Consider the following 23,276-nt stretch of genomic DNA (forward strand, 5'->3'; position numbering starts at 1 on the left):
GCAGGAAATCGAAGCCATTTCAAACATATTACTTACATGATGTTTTCAAAGAGGAAAGAGAATAATATTTCCTGAGGAACTCTGCGGCTCCCACCTGATCAGCTGGAAGCCGTGGCTTTGGAGAAACAGGGTTTTTTGTGTGGCAATTTTTGACAGTCATTTAGTTTTTCCCTCCTTGGGGAGAATCACGATGCACTGAAGCTCGTTTAGAGCAAACTCCACATTAGACAGTCTTGTCTAAGTGGCTTTTGATGCCATTTTACATGGCCACTCAAGGTCAGCAAAGCAAAGCAAGCAGGACCAATCCCTTCAGCTGTGAAATGCAGAGCTGGAGGAGGATGTTCCTGGGGAGAGAGAGCCTGGCACGGAGCTGTGCAGGATTATTCAGCTGGAAGGGCACAGGTGAGCTGTGGACACACAACACAGATGCAGGGCTATTTTGGGGGCTTTGGGCAAGAGCTGCAAATGGTTTGTGACAGGCAGGTACCTGGTGCCTGCCTTGGCCTGAATAACACCAGAACGACACCAGCTGTGGGCTTGCTGTGGTGTTTGCTGTCCCTCACAGAGCTCAGGCTCAGCACTCAGCCCTGTTCTCCTGTTATTCACTGTTATTCTCCTGTTATTCACTCCCCAAACGTCTCTCACAGCTCCCTCCATCCCTGAGTGTGTCCTGCAGGCACAGCCAGGCAGTTTTGGGTTTCTGTGCTGCCTCTTGTGTCCCTTTGGGTCCCTCTAACACCGAGCCCAGCTCTGGCTCAGAGCAAAGGGCAGAGAGTGGGGAAAGGCAGGGAATGACCCTGCCCTGGGTTTGTGGCACGCACAGGGCTCAGGGGCAGCCTGGGCTGTGCCCACCCAGTGCAGCAGGGTGGGCAGAGCCTTCCTGGGGGCACAGAATGGAAGGAGCTTCCCTCGGGATGGGAGGGAGAGCTGGGCCTCCAGGAGAAGACAATGCTGCTGATTTAAAGCACCATCCAAAGCAATCCAGCCTCGCCAGCCCAAATTTCAATCTAATGAATCCATCCCCGGAAGAATACTACTTAATTAATTAGCAGCTCATTTGCATGAGGTGGCATGTTATTAAAGTTGTGCTGCTGCAAGTAGGGCTGTGACAAGGTGTGAGCTGACAGCTTTTCAAATAAAAAGTCTTTTCAAGGAATGATCTCCTGAACTGGCAGCTTTGTTCTGAACGAGCCTCTCCTGCAGTAATAAATTAAAGACATGGGGCTGCTGATTAGGCTCTGCATGGTGCCTGTGTGCCACCCTCCCTGCCTCATCCAGAGCAGCTCTGCACGAGGGTGGGAGAGCCTGGAGGAGCAAGGAACCTCTCCAGTGGCAATTTCTCATAAGGGTTTGTCCTGTCAGGCTGTCTGAGCTGCTGCTTCACCCCAACAATTGGCTCCTGCCCTTCCAGAACCCTGCAGAAAGGCAGCAGGGATCCTTCTCCTCATCTCTTTCCTCGTGGGAGTGGAATAAATGTTTGTGGAATGTCTTCTCCTGGCAGATCCAACACTGTGGGTGCCCCCACACAGACAGTGAGGCTGGGGGTCCCTGCCCACCCTACCTGCCCACCCTGCTCCCTCTCCCACCCCCTGGAACGCCAAGGAACAAACCCAGGCCCAGCTGCACAGCCAGGAGAGTCAGAGATCCTGCAAGGCAGGAATTGTCTGAGCCAGGGGCAATTTTAAATTCCCAATTTACTCCATTGGAAAGGTGGGCTCCAGGTGAGAGGGGACCTGTGTGGCTCTCCTGGGGAGCTGGGGGGTGCTGGGATGATCCGCCAGGGCCTGAAATGCAGACTTTGTGCAGCCTTTGTGCAGCCTTTCTCGCCAGGGCTTTGCACGGGCAGCCCCAGCAGTGATTAGTGGGAGTGTTTAATGTTCACTTGGGCAGTGTGAGCTGGGAGGGGATGGATTTGCTCTCAGGAGCTGCTTTGCTCCCAGCCTGACAGCACCATGGGCTCCTGCAGGGACCCATCCATGGAGGCTGTGGGGCCAAGACAAAGGTGGCGCCCACGGGGACAGAGCCATTCCCTCCTAATGTGGGAGAAAGGCATAAAGAAAATGTGACAGGAGAGAAAGAGCCTGGCAGAGAGGGAGCCTGCAGGTAATGAAGTTAATTGGATATGCTGATTGGAATGGAATGTGCATGTAAGGTTTGTCATTAGCTTTCTCAGGGACACATCTGTGATTTAAAGGAAAGGCACCCAATGGGGTTCCTGTTGCACTTGAATTCCGAGGGGAGAATTCCCACATGGAGCCCAGTCCCATCCTGCTGCTCCTGCCTGCAGGGAAGGCTGGATGGGGACATGGGGAGGGATCCTGCAGGGGCCTGGAAACTTTTTGGGTAATAATTTGCAGTTCCAGATGTGGATTCTCCTCTCCTGGATGTTGCTGTGGGGGTCTGAGGATGCAGGACGAAGAGAATCATGCAGGGCCAGATTTCACTTCAATGCCATTACAAAAATCAGCAAGTTCAGGCAGCGCCTGCTGCTCCTGGCACTGGGGATCCTCTCAGGAACCCCTCCACTGCCTCCCTGGTGTTTCCACATGGAAACCAGAGTGCTTTGGGACCATGAGGCCCCTGCAGAGGTGGGGAGGAGTCAATGGTGGCCCCGCTGCAGGACCCAGGCTGGGCAATCAGCCCCTCATGCTCGGGCTTATTCAGCTGTTTTCCCTGGCACCAGGAATTCCACCCTGAGTCAGCCTGCTGGAAACACCCCTAATGCAAACAGACAGGTAATTTAATCACGGAAAGTTCCTGCGAAGAGATTCGATGTCTCCTAATGGGAGCCTGCTGGGGGGAATGCAGAGCTATCCCAGCACCGGCACTGCCTGGGCACAGCACCTGAGGGGAACTTTCCTGCACGAGGTGTGCTGGAGCTTCATGTCAGATTAGATCCGTGAGTGGCTCCTACACGCTGCCACAATGTGGTATTTGGCTAATCTCTGCTGATAAAGCCCAGCTTAGCCTGCAGCTGCATTGTGGGGGTATTAGAGAGCTCAGTGTGAGCTCTGCAGGGCTGCAGCTCCTGCACCCAGCACATCCTGCTCCTCCACCGGGCTGCCCTGTGAGCTGGGATGAGTTTGGATTTGCAGATTATGTCAGTAGGCACTTCTCAGCAGAGATTTGTAAACACCCAGCAGGAGGGATGGGCTGGATGTGGCCCGGGCAGCTCCTCGGGTCCCTGTTCCGAGTGTGGCAGCCTGTGGCGTGTCCTCCTGGGCTCTGCTGCCCCTCTGATCCCTGTTTCCAGCTCCTGAGGTGCCTCTCCCACCCCTGTGCTCCATCCATCCCCACCCTCTTCCCTCTGTGTCCCTCTCCTGATCCCTTCCACGGCCATCACCCTGTCAGGAGAAGGGTGGGGACAGGAGCAAATGGGACTGGGGGATCCCAGCCCACCCCTGTGCTCCCCTGTCCCCCAGGGCCGTGCCAGACCAGCCCTGGATTGGGATAAACCCTGAACTGGGGAAGAGCTCTGGATTGGGATGAGCCCTGGATTGGGGGTGAGCCCTGGATTTAGGGAAGAGCCCTGGATTGGGGGTGAGCCCTGGATTTAGGGAAGAGCCCTGGATTGGGGGTGAGCCCTCGATTTGGGGAAGAGCCCTGGACTGGATTTGGGATGAGCCCTGGATTTGGGGAAGATCCCTGGTTTGGGGATGAGCCCTGGATTTGGGATGAGCCCGCAGGTGCAGTGCTGGTCCCACCCCTGCTCCAGAGACAGCTCAGGAGCTGCCAGGCCCCAGCAGGGCACCCACATGTGAGGCAGAGGAATGATTTCCCTCCCCAAACGTCAACAAGAGGCTTTCTGCTGTGTGAGATGATCCCTTTCTTCCTCCCCGGCCGCAGGAATCATCGCTCTCCTCTCTGACATCATCATTTGTTGCCATGGAAACCGAGCCCTGAGCTGGAGATGCAGTGGAGCATCCCGGTGTCACTGGGTGCCCTCGGCCTGGGCTGTGGCCAGGGGGCTCTGGGGGTTCTGGGGGCTCTGGGGCTCCAACACCCACCCAGGGAGGCTCTGCTGTCCCCCTGTCCTGTGCCCTGGGCACAGAATCCCTGAGAGCCCCGGGGCTGCTCCCTGGCCATTGTGGGGGCAGGAGGGCGCAGGCAGTGCCAGCACCCCGTGCTGTGCCCCAAAACTCCATCCCAGGCACCAAACCCATCCCAGGCACAGCTCCGAGCCCTCAGCCGGGCTGCAGGGGCACTCAGCGCTGCCTCCAGCCCCGAGCTGCAATTCCCAGTTGGAATTGGTCTGCACCAGCCTTGTCCAGTGGTATCTCTCTTTATTAGCCCTGTCTGACCTCATTACTAGAAAGAAGCTCAATTTAACGAGCTGCTGGTGCCCTGAGGGAACTCTGGAAAACAGTTGTTTTTCACAAAGGCTGCTGATCCTTCATGTCCGGGCTCCCATTCCTGTCTGGCCATTAATCAGCCCTTTGTACGGTGGCTGTGGAGCCCTGGCAGCCCCGCGTTCCTGCTCTTTATTCCTGGGTGATTTCTGTCCCTCTGTCCCCGCTGCAGCATGGGTGACTCCGGTGGCAGCACCCAGTAAGGCACTGGGCTCATACTGGTGTGGCTCTGCCTCTGATTCCTGGTATTTCACTGGGGCTGTGACAATCCTAATTCTCACAGGTGGAATTAAAGCAGGGTTTGACCTGCCTTTTGGGGGATTTTGCTTTCTCTGACCTTCTGCCTTTTGGGGGATTTTGCTTTCTGAAAATTCAGGGCTTTCGAGGCAGGCTTGGGCTGGCAGCTTAATCCTGCCAGGGGTTCTGTGCCTGGCTGTGGGTGTTCCACAGAGCACTCACATTCCCACCTGATGTCCTTCTGTAGCACTGAGCGCTCGGGAGGTAAAGGGGAAAAGAGAGAAATGCAGGAAATGAATGTGTTTGTGTGTATCCAACATGTCTGTGCATGGCAGGAGGCACCGGGGCCCTTTCCAAGGGGAGGATTTATTTGGAGAGGGTGCAGAGGAGTTTCTCCCCTGGTATTTCCAGCTGGGGTGGCTCATTTCTCAGCTAAACCATAAGATTTTTAACAATCTGCTCTCTTGGCTTCTGGGAACATGCATCAGAAAAAAGAGCCAGCCCTTTCTGTGCCAGTCCTGCCTCTTCCGAAGGTTTGGCCTTGGGGTTTTCCTGCCTTTTGCTCCGTTGTGCAGCCAGGCAGGGAATTTCGGGGTGGCAGAAAGGGCCGGGACAGCACAGCCCGGCGGGAGCCGATGGCACCTCTGGGATAAGGAGTTTGCCTAGGGCCGTGTTCCTTCTCCTGGAGGGGCGGTAGGCGCATCCCGGCAATTCCCGAAAATTCCCGGCAATTCCCGACAATTCCCGACAATTCCCGGCTCATTCCTGGCAATTCCCGGCAATTCCCGACAATTCCCGACAATTCCCGGCAATTCCCGGCTCATTCCTGGCAATTCCCGGCAATTCCCGGTACATCCTTGGCGCATCCCGGAACATTCCCAGCACATCCCCGGCACATCCCAGCAATTCCCGGCTCATTTCTGGGACAATCCCGGCAATTCCCAGCAATTCCCGGCTCATCCCTGGCAATTCCCCACACATTCCCGGGACATCCCGGGAATTCCCGGTACATCCTTGGAACATCCCCGGCTCATCCCCGGCTCATCCCCGGCTCATCCCCGGCTCATCCCCGGCCCATCCCCGCTGTCGCTGCCCGCCCATGGCTCCCCCAGCCCCGTTCCCACCCCGCATCTCCCCAAACGCACAGATCCTGGTGGGAAAGGCAATGTCAGGAGTTTGTTTCTCCCGCTGCCCTCCCCGCGCACAGCCCCCGAGGCCATCAATTATTAACTCGGGCAAGAGAAGGCGGCGTTTCCTCCGCAGCAGCGGCTGCTGGCAGGGATGGGGCTTGTCACAGCCCGGGCAGGTTTTCCTGCGGGAGCAGGGCGGTGTTTGGGAGGGATGGAGGGATGCTTGGAGCGTGTGGTGCTGTGCCAGAGCTCTGCTCGCTCAGCACGACGGGCTGGGCTGGCCTTGCCTCGCTGAACCCTCCAGGCAGGAAAGTGGCAGAAGCATCTCCAGGTTTTAAGCAGGGATGATGCTCCAGGAGGATTCCGTGGCAGGAAGAGGTGGTGGAGATTATCCAAGTGTCATTCTATAGGTGTCTGGAGAATTAAAATATACCTCTGCAGTATCTTGGCTTTGCTGTTGGCTGTAGAGTTTTGTGGTCTCCTTTCAGGTTTATTTTAGAGAGAATCTTAAAAGTTTACAGTTTTCCTTCCCCCTGGATGGTCAATCATGGCTCACTGGAGGTCTCTGTGCTCGCCTTGCAACCACAAAACTCTCTTATTATTTCTCCTGGAGTGGAGAAATCACACTGGCTGCAGTGGAGACAGAACCTTCGCTCCAGCTCCTGCTCCCACTCTGCTCTGTCTGCAGTTAAAGCTGAAATTTTTGGATTCATTCCTTTCCCTACCTTGTCCCCCTCTTCCCTCACCCCAAAACAAGGGCAGGATTTGTCAGCTGTGAGTGCCCCTGACCTGTGTGTGTGTTTTGCCCTGCAGATCCGGGCGGACGGGCCGCCCCAGGGCGGGATCCAGTACGAGGTGGTGCCGGTGTTCAAGGACGGCAGCCCGGTGCTGCGGGACATGGCCTTCTCCGTGGACCACAAGTACCTGTACGTCATGTCAGAGCGCCAGGTGAGTGCCTGCTGCCCTGCCCGCGGCATCCCTGCTCCTTCCCTCAGCACTGTGCTCTGGAGATCAGCCCCGAGGGGCTGCATGGGGATAAGGGCTTGGAGCGCCAGGAGCAGCTTGGGTTTTTGTGCCCCTGAGCAGGAATTGGCATCATTGGGGGAGAGCTGAACCTGCTTGTTCCTGGCTGGAAGGGATGGGAACTGAGCTGGTTTGGGGCTCTGAGCTGTTCCTACCTCGGCCATGAGCCACAGGGGTTCCTTGGTTAAAAAGTTATTTGAAAACAAGGGAGAAATGTTTGAGGAGAGGGCAAAGTCTTCTCCCCACTGAAAGCCTCGAGTGAGTGAACCCCTGAGGCTGAGGAAGGCATTTTGTGCCTGTTGGAGACACTCAGGGACAGACACTTGCATGAGCAGCCACAATTTCAGATCCCATCCAGCTCAGGCTGGATAATGAGATCTGTGCAAACTTTGCAATTGAATTATTTTATTCAAATGTTAATGCTTGGTCACTGTGCAGGAGCCACGTGCTGCCCATGCTCCCAGCAGGGAGGAAAGGACCCAGTGTGGAACTCAAACAGTTGAGGAAGTGTTTTCATTAGGAGCAAAGTCCAGGGGGAATGCCTCTAACTCATCTTTTATGAGGCAAGAGCGTCTTAATATTCATCAAAGCGCTAATTTGCTTAATTGTGAAACAAAAAGATGTGAAGAGAATTAGCAAATAATAGAATATTCCTGGAACGTTAATTCCATTTCCAGCCACGGCTCTGCCTTGGGGAGACTCCAGGAGCTGGGGGCTGTTGCTTCTCATTCCTTGCAGGCTTTGCCACAGGATTTGCCTGTTGCCCTTGCAGCAACGCGTGCTCTGGGTCCCAAAATGCAGCAGCCCATGCATATGGATCTGTCAGCTCCTGTGGTGACCCCAGTGCCCCCATCCTGCAGTGTGATAGGTCAGCAAAGTGCAGCCAAGGAGATATTGTTCCCTGGTTCTCTATAAAGGAGGCTGATGATTGAAAAGGGGTCAGCACCAAGGGGAGGAGGGAGGTCCAGCAGCCCCGGAGGGCTGAGGCTGTAAATGGTGAGAGGAGCCCTCAGAAGGACTGAGAATACACAGCAAAAAACGGCCTCTGAGGGCTGGAAATGGAGAACAAACCGAGATTTGCCACAGCAGAATGCCACAGAGAGCAGCTGCTCCTGGCAGGGCTGTGCTGCAGTAAACGTGGGGGGAGGATTGCTCAGAGCTGGGGTTTGATATCTGAGACAGATCCAGGCCAGGGCTGTGTCCACACACAGCCCTTGAGAATGGCTGAGGTTGTGGAATTCACCTGGGGAAGGTGCTGGGGTTTGTGGAATTTACCTGGGGAAGGTGCTGGTGCTTGTGCAATCACCTGCAGAAGGTGCTGGGGTTTGTGGAATTTACCTGGGGAAGGTGGTGGTGCTTGTGCAATCACCTGCAGAAGGTGCTGGGGGTTTGTGAATTCACCTGGGGAAGGTGTTGAGGGTTTCTGGAATTTACATGGGGAAGGTGCTCCCCAACAGCTGCTGGCACCTCCTGAGCCCCTCTGGGCATGGGGACAGCCCTGGGACAGCCCTGGGATGGGGTCTGGGGGCAGCTCCAAGGCCTGGGGCTGTGGGGATGAGCTGTGAAGGGACTGTGAGGCTGTGAAGGTTTGGGGCTGTGGGATGGAGTGTGATGGGCTGGAGGATGGAGTGTGGGGATGGACTGTGTTGTTAGGGATGGGCTGTGGGGATGGGACTGTGGGTGGGATGGGGTGGGTGTGGATGGGATGGGGTTGGTTGAGGGATGGGGTTGTGGGGATGGAGCTGTGAGGATGGAGCTGTGGGGATGGGGCTGTGGGGATGGGACTGTGGGGATGGAGCTGTGGGGATGGGGTTGTAGGGATGGGGTTGTAGGGATGGAGCTGTGGAGATGCTTCCCACAAAGGACGGAGGGAGCTCCTCGGCACGGAGCCCAGCTCCCTTCTGTGCAGGCAGCAGCCAGGACCAGCTCAGTGCAGAACTGCAGGGAAAAGAGCCTCTCCCTGCTCAGCTCTGGAGCTGTGGCTGCAGGCACAGCCCTTCCCCATCCCCTGGCTCCTGTCCCAGCCCTGTCTGTGCTTTGCTCCAGTTTTTTCCTCCCTCTTTTTTCGAGCTCTCCCTGAGCCTTTCATGTCTCGCTGCCAACTCCTTCCAAAGCAGAATATTTGACATTTGATTTCACTCCCACAAAGCACAGAAGCAACAGTTGCACAGCCCGATCCGGGGGAGAGAGGAATAAAGAAACTTTGCTTCCAGGCACTCGGGGGCTCTTGAACCACTCGGTTTAAGGGTGGTTATTAGGAGCTCTTTCAGGTTCCCTTCTCATAGCACCTGCTTTCAAACACTCACAGGGGAAAGGAGAAGTGGCTCTGACACTATTTAAAGCAGGAATTCATTGCTCAGTGTTGGTGGAGCAAACAAAGCCCATTTCTGCACCCAGGCTGGGCAAGGCTGGGGAGAGCTGGCTGGAGAGACGAGTGAGGGAGATGAGGGTAGGAGATGATGGAATGATGGAGATGGAGATGATGAGAGATGGAGAGTGATGGGATGATGGAGATGATGGAGAGGGAAGATGGAGATGATGGGATGATGGAGATGGGAGATGATGGGGAATGGAGATGGGATGATGGGGATGATGGAGATTATGGAGATGATGGAGATGGAGATGATGGGGATGATGGAGATGGAGATTATGGGGATGATGGAGATGGAGATGATGGAGATGATGGAGATGATGGAGATGATGGAGATGGGTGGCATTGCAGGAGCTTTGTGAGGTTCCAGGGTGGGAATAGCGCTGGGTCTGGCAGGTGCTGGCAGAGCTAATCACCCCAAAATCCCAATTTTTATTCACCATGGGTTCTGTGGTGGGGGAACCATCACAGCCACAGTGAGGGGACCATGGCTCTTCTCAGCCACTGCCCAGGATGAGCTGCTTAATTTTTCACAGACAATTTCAATTAACAGTTTCTACCAGGCAAAAAAACCCAAACAAAACAAACAAAAAAAAAAAAAAAAAAAAAAAAAAAAAGAAAAAAAAAGGTATTGACATGGAATTGGTTGCTGCTTCACTGGTGAGACATGAGGTGCACCCAGGGCTGATCAAACAGCAGGTGAGGGGTTAATGGCAATGTTTGACAATTGTGGGGCCAGCAACGCCCCTGATTTAAAAATCCCCATTTTGTCACAGAGCCCTCACCAACACCCCCTGCACACGCAGAAAATCTCTGCTCTCCCCCTTGCAGAGGGAAGGGCTGAGGCTCCCACAAGTGCTGCTGGTGCTGAGCAGAAGTGGCTCTGTACTTCAGCCCAGCAGCATCAATTGTCTGGCTGTCAGTTGGGTTTCCTCAGTGTCTGCAAGCTCCAGCCCCATCAATCCTTGGGATGAGGGTGCTCTGGTGGCCCCAGGGCTGCAGGAGCCCCCTCTGCTCCCCCTGGCAGAGCTGTGGGCATTGTGTAAGCGTCAGCAAAACCAAAGATTTTCACAGCTCCGACAGAAGGAGGAATTTGGTTATTTTTAAGGCAGGAGTGAGAGGAGCTCGATCAAACCCAGGGCAGGGATTGCTGGCTCCAAAAGATTTCAGCACCTAATCAAAGGCTGCAGACGTGGAATTTAAATCAGCAGGATGGAAATGGTGGCTGGGAGGAAGTTCCTGTGTTAGGGGTGAGGAAAACATCCCAGGAGGGTCCTTTCCAGCCCAGCCTGGGCATCAGGGCTCCTGGCAGGTGGGAGCTGCAGGGGCAGAGGAGCTGGTGCTGAGCAGGCTCTCCCTCTGCCCTCACTGCCTCCTCCCTGCCCAAAAACAACTGAATTTTCCATTCCTTATTTCCCAGCTCATGATCCCTCAGTTCTGGTGCTCCTCAGGTGGAACCCCAGGTGAGGTGAGGTGCTGGGGGAACAGCAGCACCTTCCTCAGCAGGCAGTGCCCAGGTGTGCAGGTGCAGAATTCACCTTGCAGAACCATCCTCCACAATCCCTGCTGCCTCATGGGCTCAGGAGCTGCTCCCAGCCCAGCCATGGTGAATTCAGGCACAGGGGAGGATTTCCCTGTTCTGAGGGGTGGAACAGAGCAGGCTCCTGCTCTGGGAGCCCCAGCACTCCCCAGGCAGAGATGAGAGCCCAGAACCACCCCGTGAACACCAACAAAGCCAGCAGAGCCCTGAGGGAGCCCCTGCTGCTCCAGGCAGTGCTGGATGTGCCCTCTGGGGCTTCGGAGGGCACAGGTTTGTGTTCTTTGATGGAGTCACAGAACCACAGAGCGGTTTGGGTTGGGAGGGTTCAGATCTCATCTCAGCCCACCCCAGGTTGCTCCCAGCCCTGTCCAAACTGGCTTTGAACTCTGCAGGGATGGGGCAGCCACATCTCCTCCTCCTTTATTCCCAACCTGTTGCTTTTCCACCGGCTGAATTCCCCCTCCCTCTCCACATCCATCACCGTGGCTTTAGGTAAAGAAATTGTCTTTTAGCCTGCTCTGGGAGCAGTGAAATATTTGCTTTGCAAGTGCCCCTGTGCCAGGAGCTGCAGCTCTCCAGGGATAATTTGTTGTGCATTCCTCTGCCCTGTAACCCCCAGAGGCTTCAGTCCTGTGCAAACTGCTTTGTTTTGCTTTGGGATGGATTTTCTGGATGCTGAGGGAGGGGGAGGCAGACAGGAGCTGCCCCGATGATTTAGGAGAGATTGGATTGGGTTGGAGTGAGGGCTGAGAAAAACAGGGGAGCACATCAGTCCTGGAGCCTGAGCAGGGCTGTAAATACCGATGGTGTCCTGAGGAGAACTGAGAAAACATGATAAAAAATGCACGAGGCGTGGATAAAAGGGTCTGCAGTCATCAGGAGGGAAAAAAAAATGAACTGATTAAATTTTTAACTACATTATCTGCTAGTTGAACAGCCAGTTAGCTGGACATAATCTCAGCAAACTTTGAGCACTGGGAGAAGGGCTCGGCTGGATCCCACCAGGGGTGTCCAAAATCCTTTCTCCCCTGAGAGTCCCTCCACCTGCTCATGGGCTGGGACAGAGAGGGAGCTGGATGGGCACAGGAGCCCCTGGAGAGGAAGGACTCTGCCCCTGGAGTGTCTGCACAGCTCCTCCTCCATCCTCCCAAAATTCCCGACCTCAATTAGGAATAATTAAGAAATCCCGCTAAAAACTTGTCTGCTCTCATTAACAATACCTGGCTGCCAGGGAGGATGTGTTAATTACCACGGATTGCCCAAAAAGCCGAGCCCGGGCAGGTGGGGCCCTGCTGGGCTCCTGCTGCCAGCACATTTGTCAGCCCTGCTGGGGCTCACCTGTCCCAGAGCTCCCCCAGCCCCAGGGATGTCTGTCCAGACCCAAAATAAACCCAGGCAGCTCCTGTGAGGTGAGGAACCCTTGGAGAATGAACTTTGCTGGAAGAAGGGCTGGGGGAGGCGTTGGTGTGAGCGGGGGTCAGTGGGTTTGTTTTTCCTGCATGAGTTATGTCGCAGACATTGCCTGTGCGGTTGTTCCTTTCAAGTGCTGCCTGCCTTTGCCTGCAGTTTGTTTGTTTTGCTTTGGTTTTTTCTTTGTATTAGGGCTGTTTCTTCCCCTGCCAGTCACAGCCACAGGGTTCCCACGTGTTTGCTTCGGCATTTGCTTCCCTTTCCAATTCCTCCCCTTCCACAGAGCCATTGTTTCATTTCCATTCCAGCCACCACAGTCCTGAGGTATTTCTAGAATTTCCCTTACGGGCACAGAGCCTCAGCTCCCCAGGGCTGCAGGGTCTGCAAAGGAGCTCTGATGTCCCTCCAAATTTGGTGCCACCATCCCTGCTCCATCCTGAGGGAAGCTAAGCCCATGGACTCCCAGAATTTTTTGGGTTGGAAAGGACCTTAAAGCTCCACTGGAAGTGGACAGGGACACCTCCCAGTCCAGCTCTGTGGGTGATGCTGGTTTTCAAGGCTGGGTTTGGAATGCTGCAGGATTTCCTGTCTGGATGGACAGACAGACAGACCCAGGTCCTCCTTACCAGCCGCAAAAGGAGAGAGCTGTGTTCCCAGGGGGGAAAAAAGGCCTTGAAGGAGAGATCTGAAATACCACACTCAGTGCTCAGTGATGAGATTTAAAACCAAATTTGGATTATTTTTCCCTTTTAAAGTTCCCCTCGTCCCCCATCCCCTGCTCCTGGAATAGTTTGTGGAGAGGAGTTTGGGGGTACTGAGCCAGCGAGGCCGGGAATTGCTCACATCAGGCTCCAGCAGAAAGGAAACATAACTCACAATATGCTGAGGGGAGCTCTGAAATTGCACAAATTATTCTATTTTATACTTTAATTAGTTCGAATTAGCAGTGGGAATAGATGCATAAAATGATCCAGCGAAGGGTGAAATGGAAAAAGGGCTGTGGTGTGGAGGATCCTTTATTGTGGTGGGGTTTGTGCACTCCGAGTGCAGGAGCTGCTCCTGCTGGATCCCTCCATCCACCTCACGCCTGGCAGTGCCCCAGGCCAGGCTGGACAGGGTTTGGGACAGTGGGAGGTGGCATGGTGGCACTGGAAGGTGACCCCATGGCAGGGGTGGCACTGGAGGGGGTTTAAGATCCTTTGCAACCCAACCATTCCTGGGTCTGATTCTGCCAAGTTCAAGCTCTGTCCTGCAGTGTTTCCCTTGGATCAGCTTTGCCTGGTCTCCTCAGAAGCCTGGGACAATGTGGCACTTTGCTGGTGGCTCTGTGGGCTGGGGGAGCAGCTGAAACCCCCCCAGCATTGCCCTCTCCAGGCTTCCAGCTCCTGCTTGGACTCAATCTGAGCCTCAAAGGGGCAGAAGGATTTCAGAGAGTTCAAATCCACCCTGACTCTTAAAGCCTTTGCTTTTTTCTCCTTTTCCACTGAACATGCTGAAAAATGCCCCCAGATGAGGTGGAACTTGACTCAGGCTCCTGCAGTCTCCAGATAGGTTGAAAATTATGGATGTGCCCCAGGGAAAGTGGCTGGAATGGCCTTGCAAGCTGGGACTAAATATAAAAGTTAATACTGGTTGTAAAGCAGGAAAAAACAACTTTTTGTGAGGTTTGCTCTTGCTCTCCCTCCTCCTCCTCCTCTGGAAAAATATTTCCCATTATAACTTTGCTGTGGCAAGAAGTGTTGATATTTTCTGGAGGGAGGTGCATGGATTGCTCAGGGATGATCCTGGAGAGCACATTCAGCACCCAAATGGGAATCCTGAGCACCAACCTTGGGGCAGATCCTAAACAAGAACCCCTCTGGCCTTGGGTGTCCCTCGGTCCCCAAGGTCCCTCCAGCCCCATCCCTGTGCTGTTCCAGGGAGCCACTTGATAACTGTGGCATTTCTGCCTGATGCTGGGGAGGGGAGGCAGCTCCATCAATAACCCTGTATTTATTTGAGCAGCGAGCAGGAATGTGCCTGGCAGACTAAACACTGCCTGCTCCCCCTGCCCCAGCCCTGCCCAGGGCCCTGCCAAGAGTGCTGGGGGCCAGACAGACAGGGGGAGCAGCAATCCCGGCCTGGAGCTTTCTGTGTGGGTGTTAAAGAAATTATTTTTATTGTAATCAAGCCTGGAACGTGCTGCTCACACAGGGGGATTGTTGTTTTCCCTCTTCATTTTCCCTCTGCCTTTTCCACCGGTTTCTCTGCAGCAGCCCCCACCAGGCTGTGAAGGTTTTGGTCTCCACTCCCAGATTTGGGAGATGGAGAAGTAATACCAGTTTTTAGATCAGGATTGAAGCATAGAGATGCTGTGTGACCTGTCCTAAGTGACACAGGAAATCCAGGAGAGCCCCCAGACCCTCAGCCCCACAGCCATTCCTCACTCCTGTCCAGGTTGATGCTCCCACGAGATGAAGGAGGGAAGAGAAGGCCCTGGGTGTGGTTTGCAGTGCCAGGTTGTTTATAAAGACCCATAAATCCAGGCATCACCTTCCCACCTGCAGCTATTCCTGTGCACTCCTTGGAGTGAGCTTTTAGAATGGGTAAATGCCCATGAAAAGCTGATCCCAGTGCACCAGTGCTGGTTTTCCCTTTCAAACTGCTGGGCAGGGCAGCGTGGGGGGCTGCAGGACCTGCAGAGCCCACCCTGGCTTGGCAAGGCTCCAGAGATGCTTTCAAATAAATGAATTAAAAGAGCCTTTAGGAATCCCATCCCAGCAGTGGAGGAATGGGGAGGTTTGGAGAGGGATGGCCACAAAAAGGAGCCCCAGGCACTGAGGGGCTCTCAGCTGCTGAGGTGGCTGGAGAAGATGGGGCTGGTGGAGGTGGAATGTGATGAGCTTTAAAGTCCTTTCCAAGCCAAACCATTCCAGGATTCGCTGATCCTAAGGCTCTCAGAGGCTGGGTGCTGCCTTTTGCTTTGTTAGCGACACCCTTCATGACCCTGCCATGGCCTCCAGAGCCACATCAAAACCAAACTGGCCAAAATCCCTGGAGATTCAGGGCAGGATTTGGTCAGGGGTTGCTGCCTGCCTGGTTGGAGCTGAGGGGAGCAATCTTCCCCAATCTGTTGGAGTGATCCCAGCACTCAGAACTGGGATCAGGGACTTCTCCTTTGCCTCCTGCCTTTGTTTTGGGCTTTTCCCCATCCATTTAAGTGACTCACAACTGCCAGTGCCTTGGGTGCTATTAACACCTCGCTAAGAACTGCATCTCAGTATTTTTATTTTCATTTTCTTCGGGAAGGAAGCAGGGGAAGGCCAGGGGTTTAACAATAACCCCTCCCTGTGTGGCTGGGCCTTGGAGCCGACAGCGCTGCCCACAAAAACAATTCGCTCAAAAATCCATCCAAAAAAGAGCTGACCACACTTTTATTTGGAGAAGCCGTGCCAGAAACAGCATTCCCGTGCCTGCAGAGAGGAGGGGGCAGGCTCCAGACACTCAAAAACAAGCTGGCTTTTTCCATTTTAGGCCCTTGCGTGGTCCAGGCTGGTGGCCTGGGCTCAGGCTCGTCCCTGGCACCTCGTCCAAGAAGGATGCTGGAGGAAATGTTGGATTTGTGGAAAAATCTCCCTAAGAGGCAGCACTAGAGGGGTGGGATTTGGTTTAGGCTTTGTTTGGGGGATGCAGCCACCCAGAACAGCCAGATCCCACCCAAAAAGGACCTGAGCCCTCAAAGGGAATAAGGGGATGATGGAATCACAGAATTCCCCAAGCTGGGAGGCACCCACAGGGATCACTGAGCCCTGGCCCTGCTCAGGACACCCCAAAACCCCATCAAACTGGCCTCAGAGCAGTGTCCAAACGCTGAGTTTTGGCTATTTTAGGGGTGTTTTAAGCCATGAGCAGGATTCTGAAGCCATAGCACCAGAATGTGGGGTTTTGTGCAGGGTTTGTGTGGGTTTTGTGGGGGTTTTGTGTGGGGTATATGTGGGTTTCTGTGGGGTTTTTGTGGGGGGGTTCTGTGTGGATTTGTGTGGTTTTTTGTGTGGGTTTTGTGGGGGGTTTTTATGTGGGGGCTCTGTGTGGATTTATGTGGTTTTGTGTGGGGTTTACATGGTTTGTGTGGGTTTCTGTGGGATTTCTGTGGGTTTTGTGTGGCTTTTTTGTGGGTTTGTGTGAGGTTTATGTGGGTTTGTGTAAGGGATTTTGCATGGGGGATTTTGTGTGTGGGGTTTTGTGGGTTTGTGTGTGGGTTTCTGTGTGGTTTTGTGTGGGGTTTCTGTGGGTTTCGGTGGGGTTTCTGTGGGGTCTGTGGGGTTTCTGTGGGTTTGTGAGGTCGCCCCGATGGCAGCAGGGTCCCAGCACTGGAGGGTGGGGACAGAGGCACAGGAGGCTCCCCTGAGCTGCCCGTGGTTATTGTCTTTGGGCGCAGGGCAGGACGGGCAGGCTCCAGGCTGGGCTGTGTAAATCTCGTTAGAAAGCCATTCCCAGCTAATGAAACCCTGGGAGAGAGGGATTTGGCTCCCCAGCCCTCAGCTGGAATAAATCCATCTCCAGTTTGTGTGTGGGCTGCTCTGCCCTCTCCCCCCAGCACAGGGGCAGCAGCACTTGGTGCATCAGCACCTCCATAATGGCAGATGATAATTATCTGCTCTTATTTTTTTTAAAAAAGCAAAAACCAAAATAAAAACTACCACAAAAAGCCTCACCTGGCCTTTAATCCTTGTGCAGGAAGGGGAAGCAGCCATGTAAATAATTCTGCCTCCCCTGCAGCCTGCTGGGCTCTGGGTATTAATGCCAGGGGCCAGAGCTGTTGGGGAAGGCTGGTGAGAGGAGGGATTTGGGATAAATGCACCTCAGCTCTGCTGTTTGTGTAGCTGAGATGTGCCTGCCCCAGCCACGGGTCCCACTGGGGTCATGTTTGTTTGGCTGTGCCTTTATTGCTCTAAGTGTGAATTTAGCAGCTCCTACCGGGTGAAATACGATTGTCTGTGCTCCACGGCCAGGCTGGGCTTTGCTGAGGTTCTGAGCGCAGCTGCTGCAATATTTGGGTTTATTAACACCCAGCCAAGGCAGACACACAGCCCTGGGGCTCAGCTGCTGGATCTGTGCCCGGATTTGTCCCTTTTCTGCAGATTTGGGGTGATTTGGATACCCAGGGCTGGCTGCCATCCCCATCCCTGCAGAGATCCATGATCCCTCCTGTCCTTGTGCTGGGCCTTCTCCTCCCTGCCGGCACTGAGGCAGGGATTGCTCTGCTCTCTGCTTTTTCTTGATTTATCTGTTTTCCCCTCACCCATCTTGCCTTTCTCACCCATATTTATCCACATATCCACATATCCATCTCTCTATATATTTATCCAGCAACTGAGATGCAAATCCAGCAGTGCAGAGGCAGCCAGGCCCATCTGGGACAGCACAGGCTGCTGGAAATATTTCTACAGCTTTGCATTCCCTTTCCCCCTGCCTGTCCCAAAGAACACAGGGGTATCCTCTGCATGTAATGAAGTCTCTGAAGGGTTGAACAATATTTCTTTTCCGCCTCTAACTAATCTTTTTTAATGCTTGACAGCCTCATGTTCTGTAATTTAATGCATTTTATTTAGAAAATAACATTTAGTGCCACTTTGGATTTCCAATTATTCTTCAATCGGACTTTGAGGGCCTGATGTCTTTGTCACTTGGATGTGTGCAAGAGATGGCAACATCAGAGCAGACAACAGCAAATTATTTCCACTACTGATTACTAGGCTGGGGAGGAAAATATGCAGGGACAAATTTAGTCTCAGCATAAATGTATGAAAATGAGTTAAAGCATTGCAGCAGCAGCTTTGTGGCTGGGTGTGGATGGGCAGAACCAGCCTGGCTCACCCTGCAGCACCAGGGGATCTTTGGGGATCTCTCCTGAGATGTTTTCCTTGGTCCTCACTGACGTGTCCATGGGTGGGAACAGACCCATGTCCTACACCCAGCCACGCCAGGCTCCTTCTGTGGGGAAATGGGCTTAGAGCTCATTTTCCTGCAGAACTCAGGAGTTTGGGATATGCTTAGGACAGCTCGTTCCTCACGCTGCCCGTCAGGTTCCTAAATTATTTGTGACAGCCGTGTGTAATGATATACAAATGGGAAAGTGATGGAGTAGCAGAAAATTGACTGGCAAGGACAGCGTGATGGAGTTGGAGAGCAATCCTGCTAAAAAGCCGTGGAGGCTGCAGAGTGTTCCTGGAGCAAACACCAGGCAGGGCCCTGGCCAGGCTGTGCAAGCAGCAGTGATACCACTCTGTGACCTTTAAAGCTACTTAGGGCACTCAAATGCTTCACATTTTCAAGGCTCTGTAAAATTACACAAACCTGCCGTGCCTGGGATGTTCCTCCCGGGTTTGTGCAGTGTTTGAACAACCCTGAATGGCTCTGAAATGGAGAACTGAGGGTTGCCTGTGTTCCTGTCTGTGTGCAGCAGCCTTTGTGGCTGTGGAGAAGGTTTGAGCAGGGTCTGTGCTGAATGTCCCTGGCATTGCCACAGAGCTCACTTGGCAAGGCAGCATCCCATGGATGTGGGCTCTGAGGGATGGACCCTGCAGCTCTGCCAGCCAGGATTCATGGAATCCTGAGGAATGGAAGGGACCCACAGGGATCATCCACTCCAAATCCTGCACAGGCACCCCAGAATCTCACCCTGGGCATCCCTGGGGGCATTTCCCAACACTCCTGGAGCTCTGGCAGCCTCGGGGAGCCTGGGCAGTGCCCAGCACTGGTCACCCACTCTGGGATGTGGGATGCTGTGCTGGAAAAGCAGTGGGAAATGGGCACTGGAGGGGAGCCAGAGGGGTGGATGGCATCATTTGGGCAGAGCTGCAGCTCAGCAACCCTGCCAGGCACACGCGAGGTGCGGGCACAGCGAGGCTGGGCCATTGGAGCCGTGCCCGCGTGTGCCAAGAAAACAAACAGAAAGGGCCAGTCAAAGCTTTTCAGTGTCACTGACACCCTGGGACGTGCCAGAGCCAGGAACAAAGGCAGCATTGAGGCACAGCATGGCCTGGGAGGCTGCTGGGAGCGGGCAGATGCGGGGCTGTGCCCACACTGTGCCCACCCTGTGCCCACGGACACGGTGGGTGGCAGGACACGGCCTGGGCTGGCTCCTCAGCAAGGAGGGCAAACAAAATGTGACCTCCACACCCCCTTGTGTGCCAGGGGTGGCACTGAGGGGGCTCTGTAGGGACAACAGGCCATTCCTGCTCCTGCCAGGCACAAGGCAAAGGCAGCTCCGAGGTGAGGTGGCAGGGGATGGGTGGCTTTGGGACACTGGGCTGGACAGAGAGAGATGCCAGAGATGTGGGGCACACCTTGCTCCGAAAGTGCCAGGCAGGGAGGTTCATCCCACAGGCTGTGGGGATGGACAGGGCACTGCCACCCATGCTGTGCCCCACTGCAGTGCCCTGCCTTGCCCATGAGCTTGGGTGATGCTCTGTGTGAGCACAGGGTGACTGTTCCAGCAGGGCTGCAGCTCCCCTGGCCCTCCAGGCACACCAGCACACACACCCTGCACTGGGAACAGCCAGGCTGACCCGGCCCTGTGGCTTTGGCTGCTTTGCTCCAAGCCAGGAAAGCAAGGGTTAAGCTCAGGGCCCCTCTGGAGAGAGGGAAATAACCCCAGGGACCCCGGGGTCCCTCGCTGTGCTCCAGCTGCCTCCGTGCATGTGCTGCTCATTTTTCATCCTGAGCACAGCTGCCGCCAGCAGCTCCGCGCTACCCCTGCTCCTGCCAGTTTTATGAGCAGAGAATAAAGAGGGGGAGCACACAAACCACCGAGGTTCATCTGCCAATTGTCAGGGACCGAGCCATGGCAGGCACCTTTTCATTAGCAGCGCTCTTTATTCATCCCCCACAGGCTGCTCTCGTTTTGAGGAGGGGAGCTGCTGCTGCTGCTCGGGTGTTTATGGTGCTTGGGCCCTGATTAGCTGGGTGGGATGGGAGGAGCTGCCTTCCCTGGGGTCTCTCCCGGGGTGCAGAGATCGATGCCAGGGCTGGCAGAGCCCCAGGGCTGCCCCCTCCCTTCAGCTGGGTAATTAGCAGCTCGGGAGAGGGGGAACAGAGGTCACACGTGGAGTGGGACCATTAACCCCGTCCCTCGCCAGCCACCCTGCAGGGAAATGCCCTGGGAGCAGCTGCTGCAGCGCTGGCTCCCAGCAGGACGGAGGCAGCTGAGGCAGGGCAGAGCCCCTGCCAGGGCACTCACCCTGCTGGGAGCTTGCAGCTGACAGACACCGTGCCAGGGATGAAGTTTAGCCCAGAAGTGGAGGTTTCATGGTTTCACATGGCAGAAAGAGCCACCCTTAAGGGTCCCTGTCCCTGCTCCCTGCCAGAGGCAGAACACAGGAGGTTTGCACTGACAGACACCGTGCCAAGGACAAAGCTTGGCCCAGAAGTGGTGGTTTCATGTCTTTCATGGGGCAGAAAGAGCCAGCCAGAGGCAGAAGACAGAGCAGGTCATGGATCCACCAGCTCTTCTCCTGGTTTTTGGCATTCCCACGTTGCCCTTAATGAGCTGATCCCTGCTCAATGCCCCATCCTGGGGCAGTGATTCCCCTTGTTCCCAGCCTCCCCACAGAAGCTGGTTAATTCTGTCCTCCCCAATCCCTTGCAAGCCCAGAGCTTTTCCTGGAGCTGCTCTGTAGGTAGGCTCAGCACAGGCTGCAGGATCCCCCTGGCAGTCTGTTGGGTCTGCTGCTGCACTGACGCCAGGGATATTTATGGAAATACATGCAGAAGCTCCTCAGGCTCCGATGGAGCAGAAATAGTTTCATGGCATTATTTGCCCAAAATGCCACCGTTCTGAGTGCTGGATCCGGGCACTGAGAGGCTGATGTCAAAGCAGCTGCTTGCAGCAGGATCTGAGGTGGCTGCCAGGGACAAGTGCCTCGATGTGGCAGCCCTGAGATCATTAATGCAGTATTAATTCTGGGGTTTGAGCTTGTATCAGCCCTGGGATCATTAATGCAGCATTAATTCTGGGGTCTGAGCTTGTATCAGCCCTGGGAGCATTAATGCAGCATTAATTCTGGGGTCTGAGCTTGTATCAGCCCTGGGAGCATCAATGCAGCAATTCTGGGGTTTGTTGGAGGCTCTGAGCTTGTATCAGCCCTGGGAGCATCAATGCAGCAATTCTGGGGGACTCTGAGCTTGTGTCAGCCCTGCCTCAGTCAGAGCATTGCCACAGCCCCAGAGCTGCTCTTTGATTCCCCATCTCCCGTGCAGCAGAGGCGCAGCCCAAGGAAAAGCAGGTAAAGATCAAAGCCAAACCCTTTACCCGACCTTCCCTGGCTCCAAACCCCGTCCCAGCTCTGTTTCCCACAACGGGAGGCCCTGCCTTGGTGCTCCCACTTTCCCAGGGGCGCTCCCAAGCCGCAGGCAGCCGCGTTTGCTCCGGGCTGTTTGAAGAGCTCACTTGTGGTGGCACCGCAAATGAAGTCATGTCCCAAGGGTTGTGGGGAGGGTTTGATGGGGAAAACCGCCGTGTTGTGGCTCGTGACCCAGCCAAACCCTAATTGTGTGTTTAGCACAGCCCGGGCTGGAGCTGTTTCCTTGGCACGCTGCCCTTGGCTGGGATCACCCATCCTGTGGTTGGGGCTGCTCAGGAGTCACCCCAGTCGTTAGGAAAGGAATGTTAAAGGGCTGTTGTGTAAACCCTGAGCAGGCCTTGTTTTCAGTGTAAATCTGCTGCAGGGAACGGTTTAACCTTCATCGTATTTTTTTTTTTTTATTATTTCATTAAGTAAGATTTATACAGGTAGAGTATTGGAAAGGTCATCCGTCCCTTGAGCTGTGGGAAAGGCTCTGAGCATTCCTCCCTCTCCACTTGGCTGTTTCACCCCTGGTTTTGGCTGGGAAAGCACCAGGCCTGGGTTGTGTTGCCTTTTGGGGAGTGAATTTATCCCAGGGGATTGCATCCCAGCTCGGGGGAAGCAGGAGTTATTCATTCCCCTCCTCTCCCTCAGGAAATTTGGAATGTTGGATCTGCAACAGGGACCTGGGCTCAGTCAGGATCTCTGGATGCTTTGCTGCTCCTGTACCCCTGCAATGAGATATTTTATGTCTTTCTTGTTTACTGACATGTGATAAGGCTGAGTTTTGCAGATATTTAAGATCCTCCAGCACCAAGACATCAGTGGTTTGCCAGCACAGCCTGGGTGTGCTTTAGTGCTCTGCTTATCCACAGCTCTGAGCATCCCCTGGCATCCCGGACTGGCATGGAGCTCCACAGGCTGAGGCAGCAGAGCTGGGAAGGAGCTTTTGCAGCTTTTCTAGCAGCAACCTGTTCTCCAGAGCTTTTCTGAACCCTGAGAACAGATGGCTGGGCTGGAGGCTGAGATGCAAGGACAAGGGACTCGTGTTGACATTACCTTTACCAGAGTGCCTTTCATCATTAGCATGTAAATGCCAGCAAACACCCAGGAATTATCCATCTATGATCTCTTCATCAGAAGAGGCCTCTGATCAGGTTAATCTCACTTTCCCAGCGTGGAAAGGAGGATGCTGAGCAGCTGTACCCACCAGCAAGGGGAAGCAGAGTGAATTTCTGAGAGGGGAGGATGCTGCGAGCAGCAGGTTTGAAGTGGCTGTCAGTGATTGCTCTGCCTCTTGCACAGCACTGCCAGGGCTGGAATGGCAGAGCTGATGGTGCTGATTGAGCCTGAGGGGCTGATCCTGGGGCAGCTGCCCTGGGACACCCTGGCTGGGTGCTGAGCAGCCCAGCTCTCCCGTGTGTCACTCACATCTTTCATGGAAAATCCTTTCCTTGGCATTTTCCCTCCTGAGAAGCTGGGAGGCCTCAGGAACAAAATGCAAACAATGGTTATCTGCTGCTGTGGAATGCAACAGGTGCATCTGGGATTGGTCTCATGTGGATGTTTCTAATTAATGGCCAATCACAGTCAGCTGGCTCAGGCTCTCTGTCCGAGCCACAAACCTTTGTTATCATTCCTTTCTATTCTATTCTTAGCCAGCCTTCTGGGGAAATCCTTTCTTCTATTCTTTTAGTATAGTTTTAATGCAATATATATGATAAAATAATAAATCAGCCTTCTGAAACATGGAGTCAGATCCTCTTCCCTCATCCAAGAACCCTGTGAACACCATCACACCAATGGGCAGGAGGGAAGCCCCCAGCCCGCTGCATTTCCATCCTCTCACTGATCTCCTCTCCCTCCTGAGAAGCAGAAGAAGCCAAAGCA

The 23,276-nt window shown here is 54.3% G+C and overlaps 1 protein-coding gene across 1 annotated transcript in view; it reads left to right on the forward strand.

Moving 5' to 3' along the window:
• The window catches only part of PLXNA2 (plexin A2), a 136,241-nt gene that overhangs the window by 38,220 nt on the left and 74,745 nt on the right, over window positions 1-23,276 (forward strand). Inside the window, exon 4 of the mRNA XM_064733278.1 lies at window positions 6,530-6,664. Within this exon, the coding sequence (XP_064589348.1) occupies window positions 6,530-6,664 (135 nt within the window). The remainder of the gene's footprint in view (window positions 1-6,529; window positions 6,665-23,276) is intronic.

This window comes from Zonotrichia leucophrys, chromosome 26, assembly GCF_028769735.1.
Source record: "Zonotrichia leucophrys gambelii isolate GWCS_2022_RI chromosome 26, RI_Zleu_2.0, whole genome shotgun sequence".
Classification (NCBI taxonomy): Eukaryota; Metazoa; Chordata; class Aves; order Passeriformes; family Passerellidae; genus Zonotrichia; species Zonotrichia leucophrys.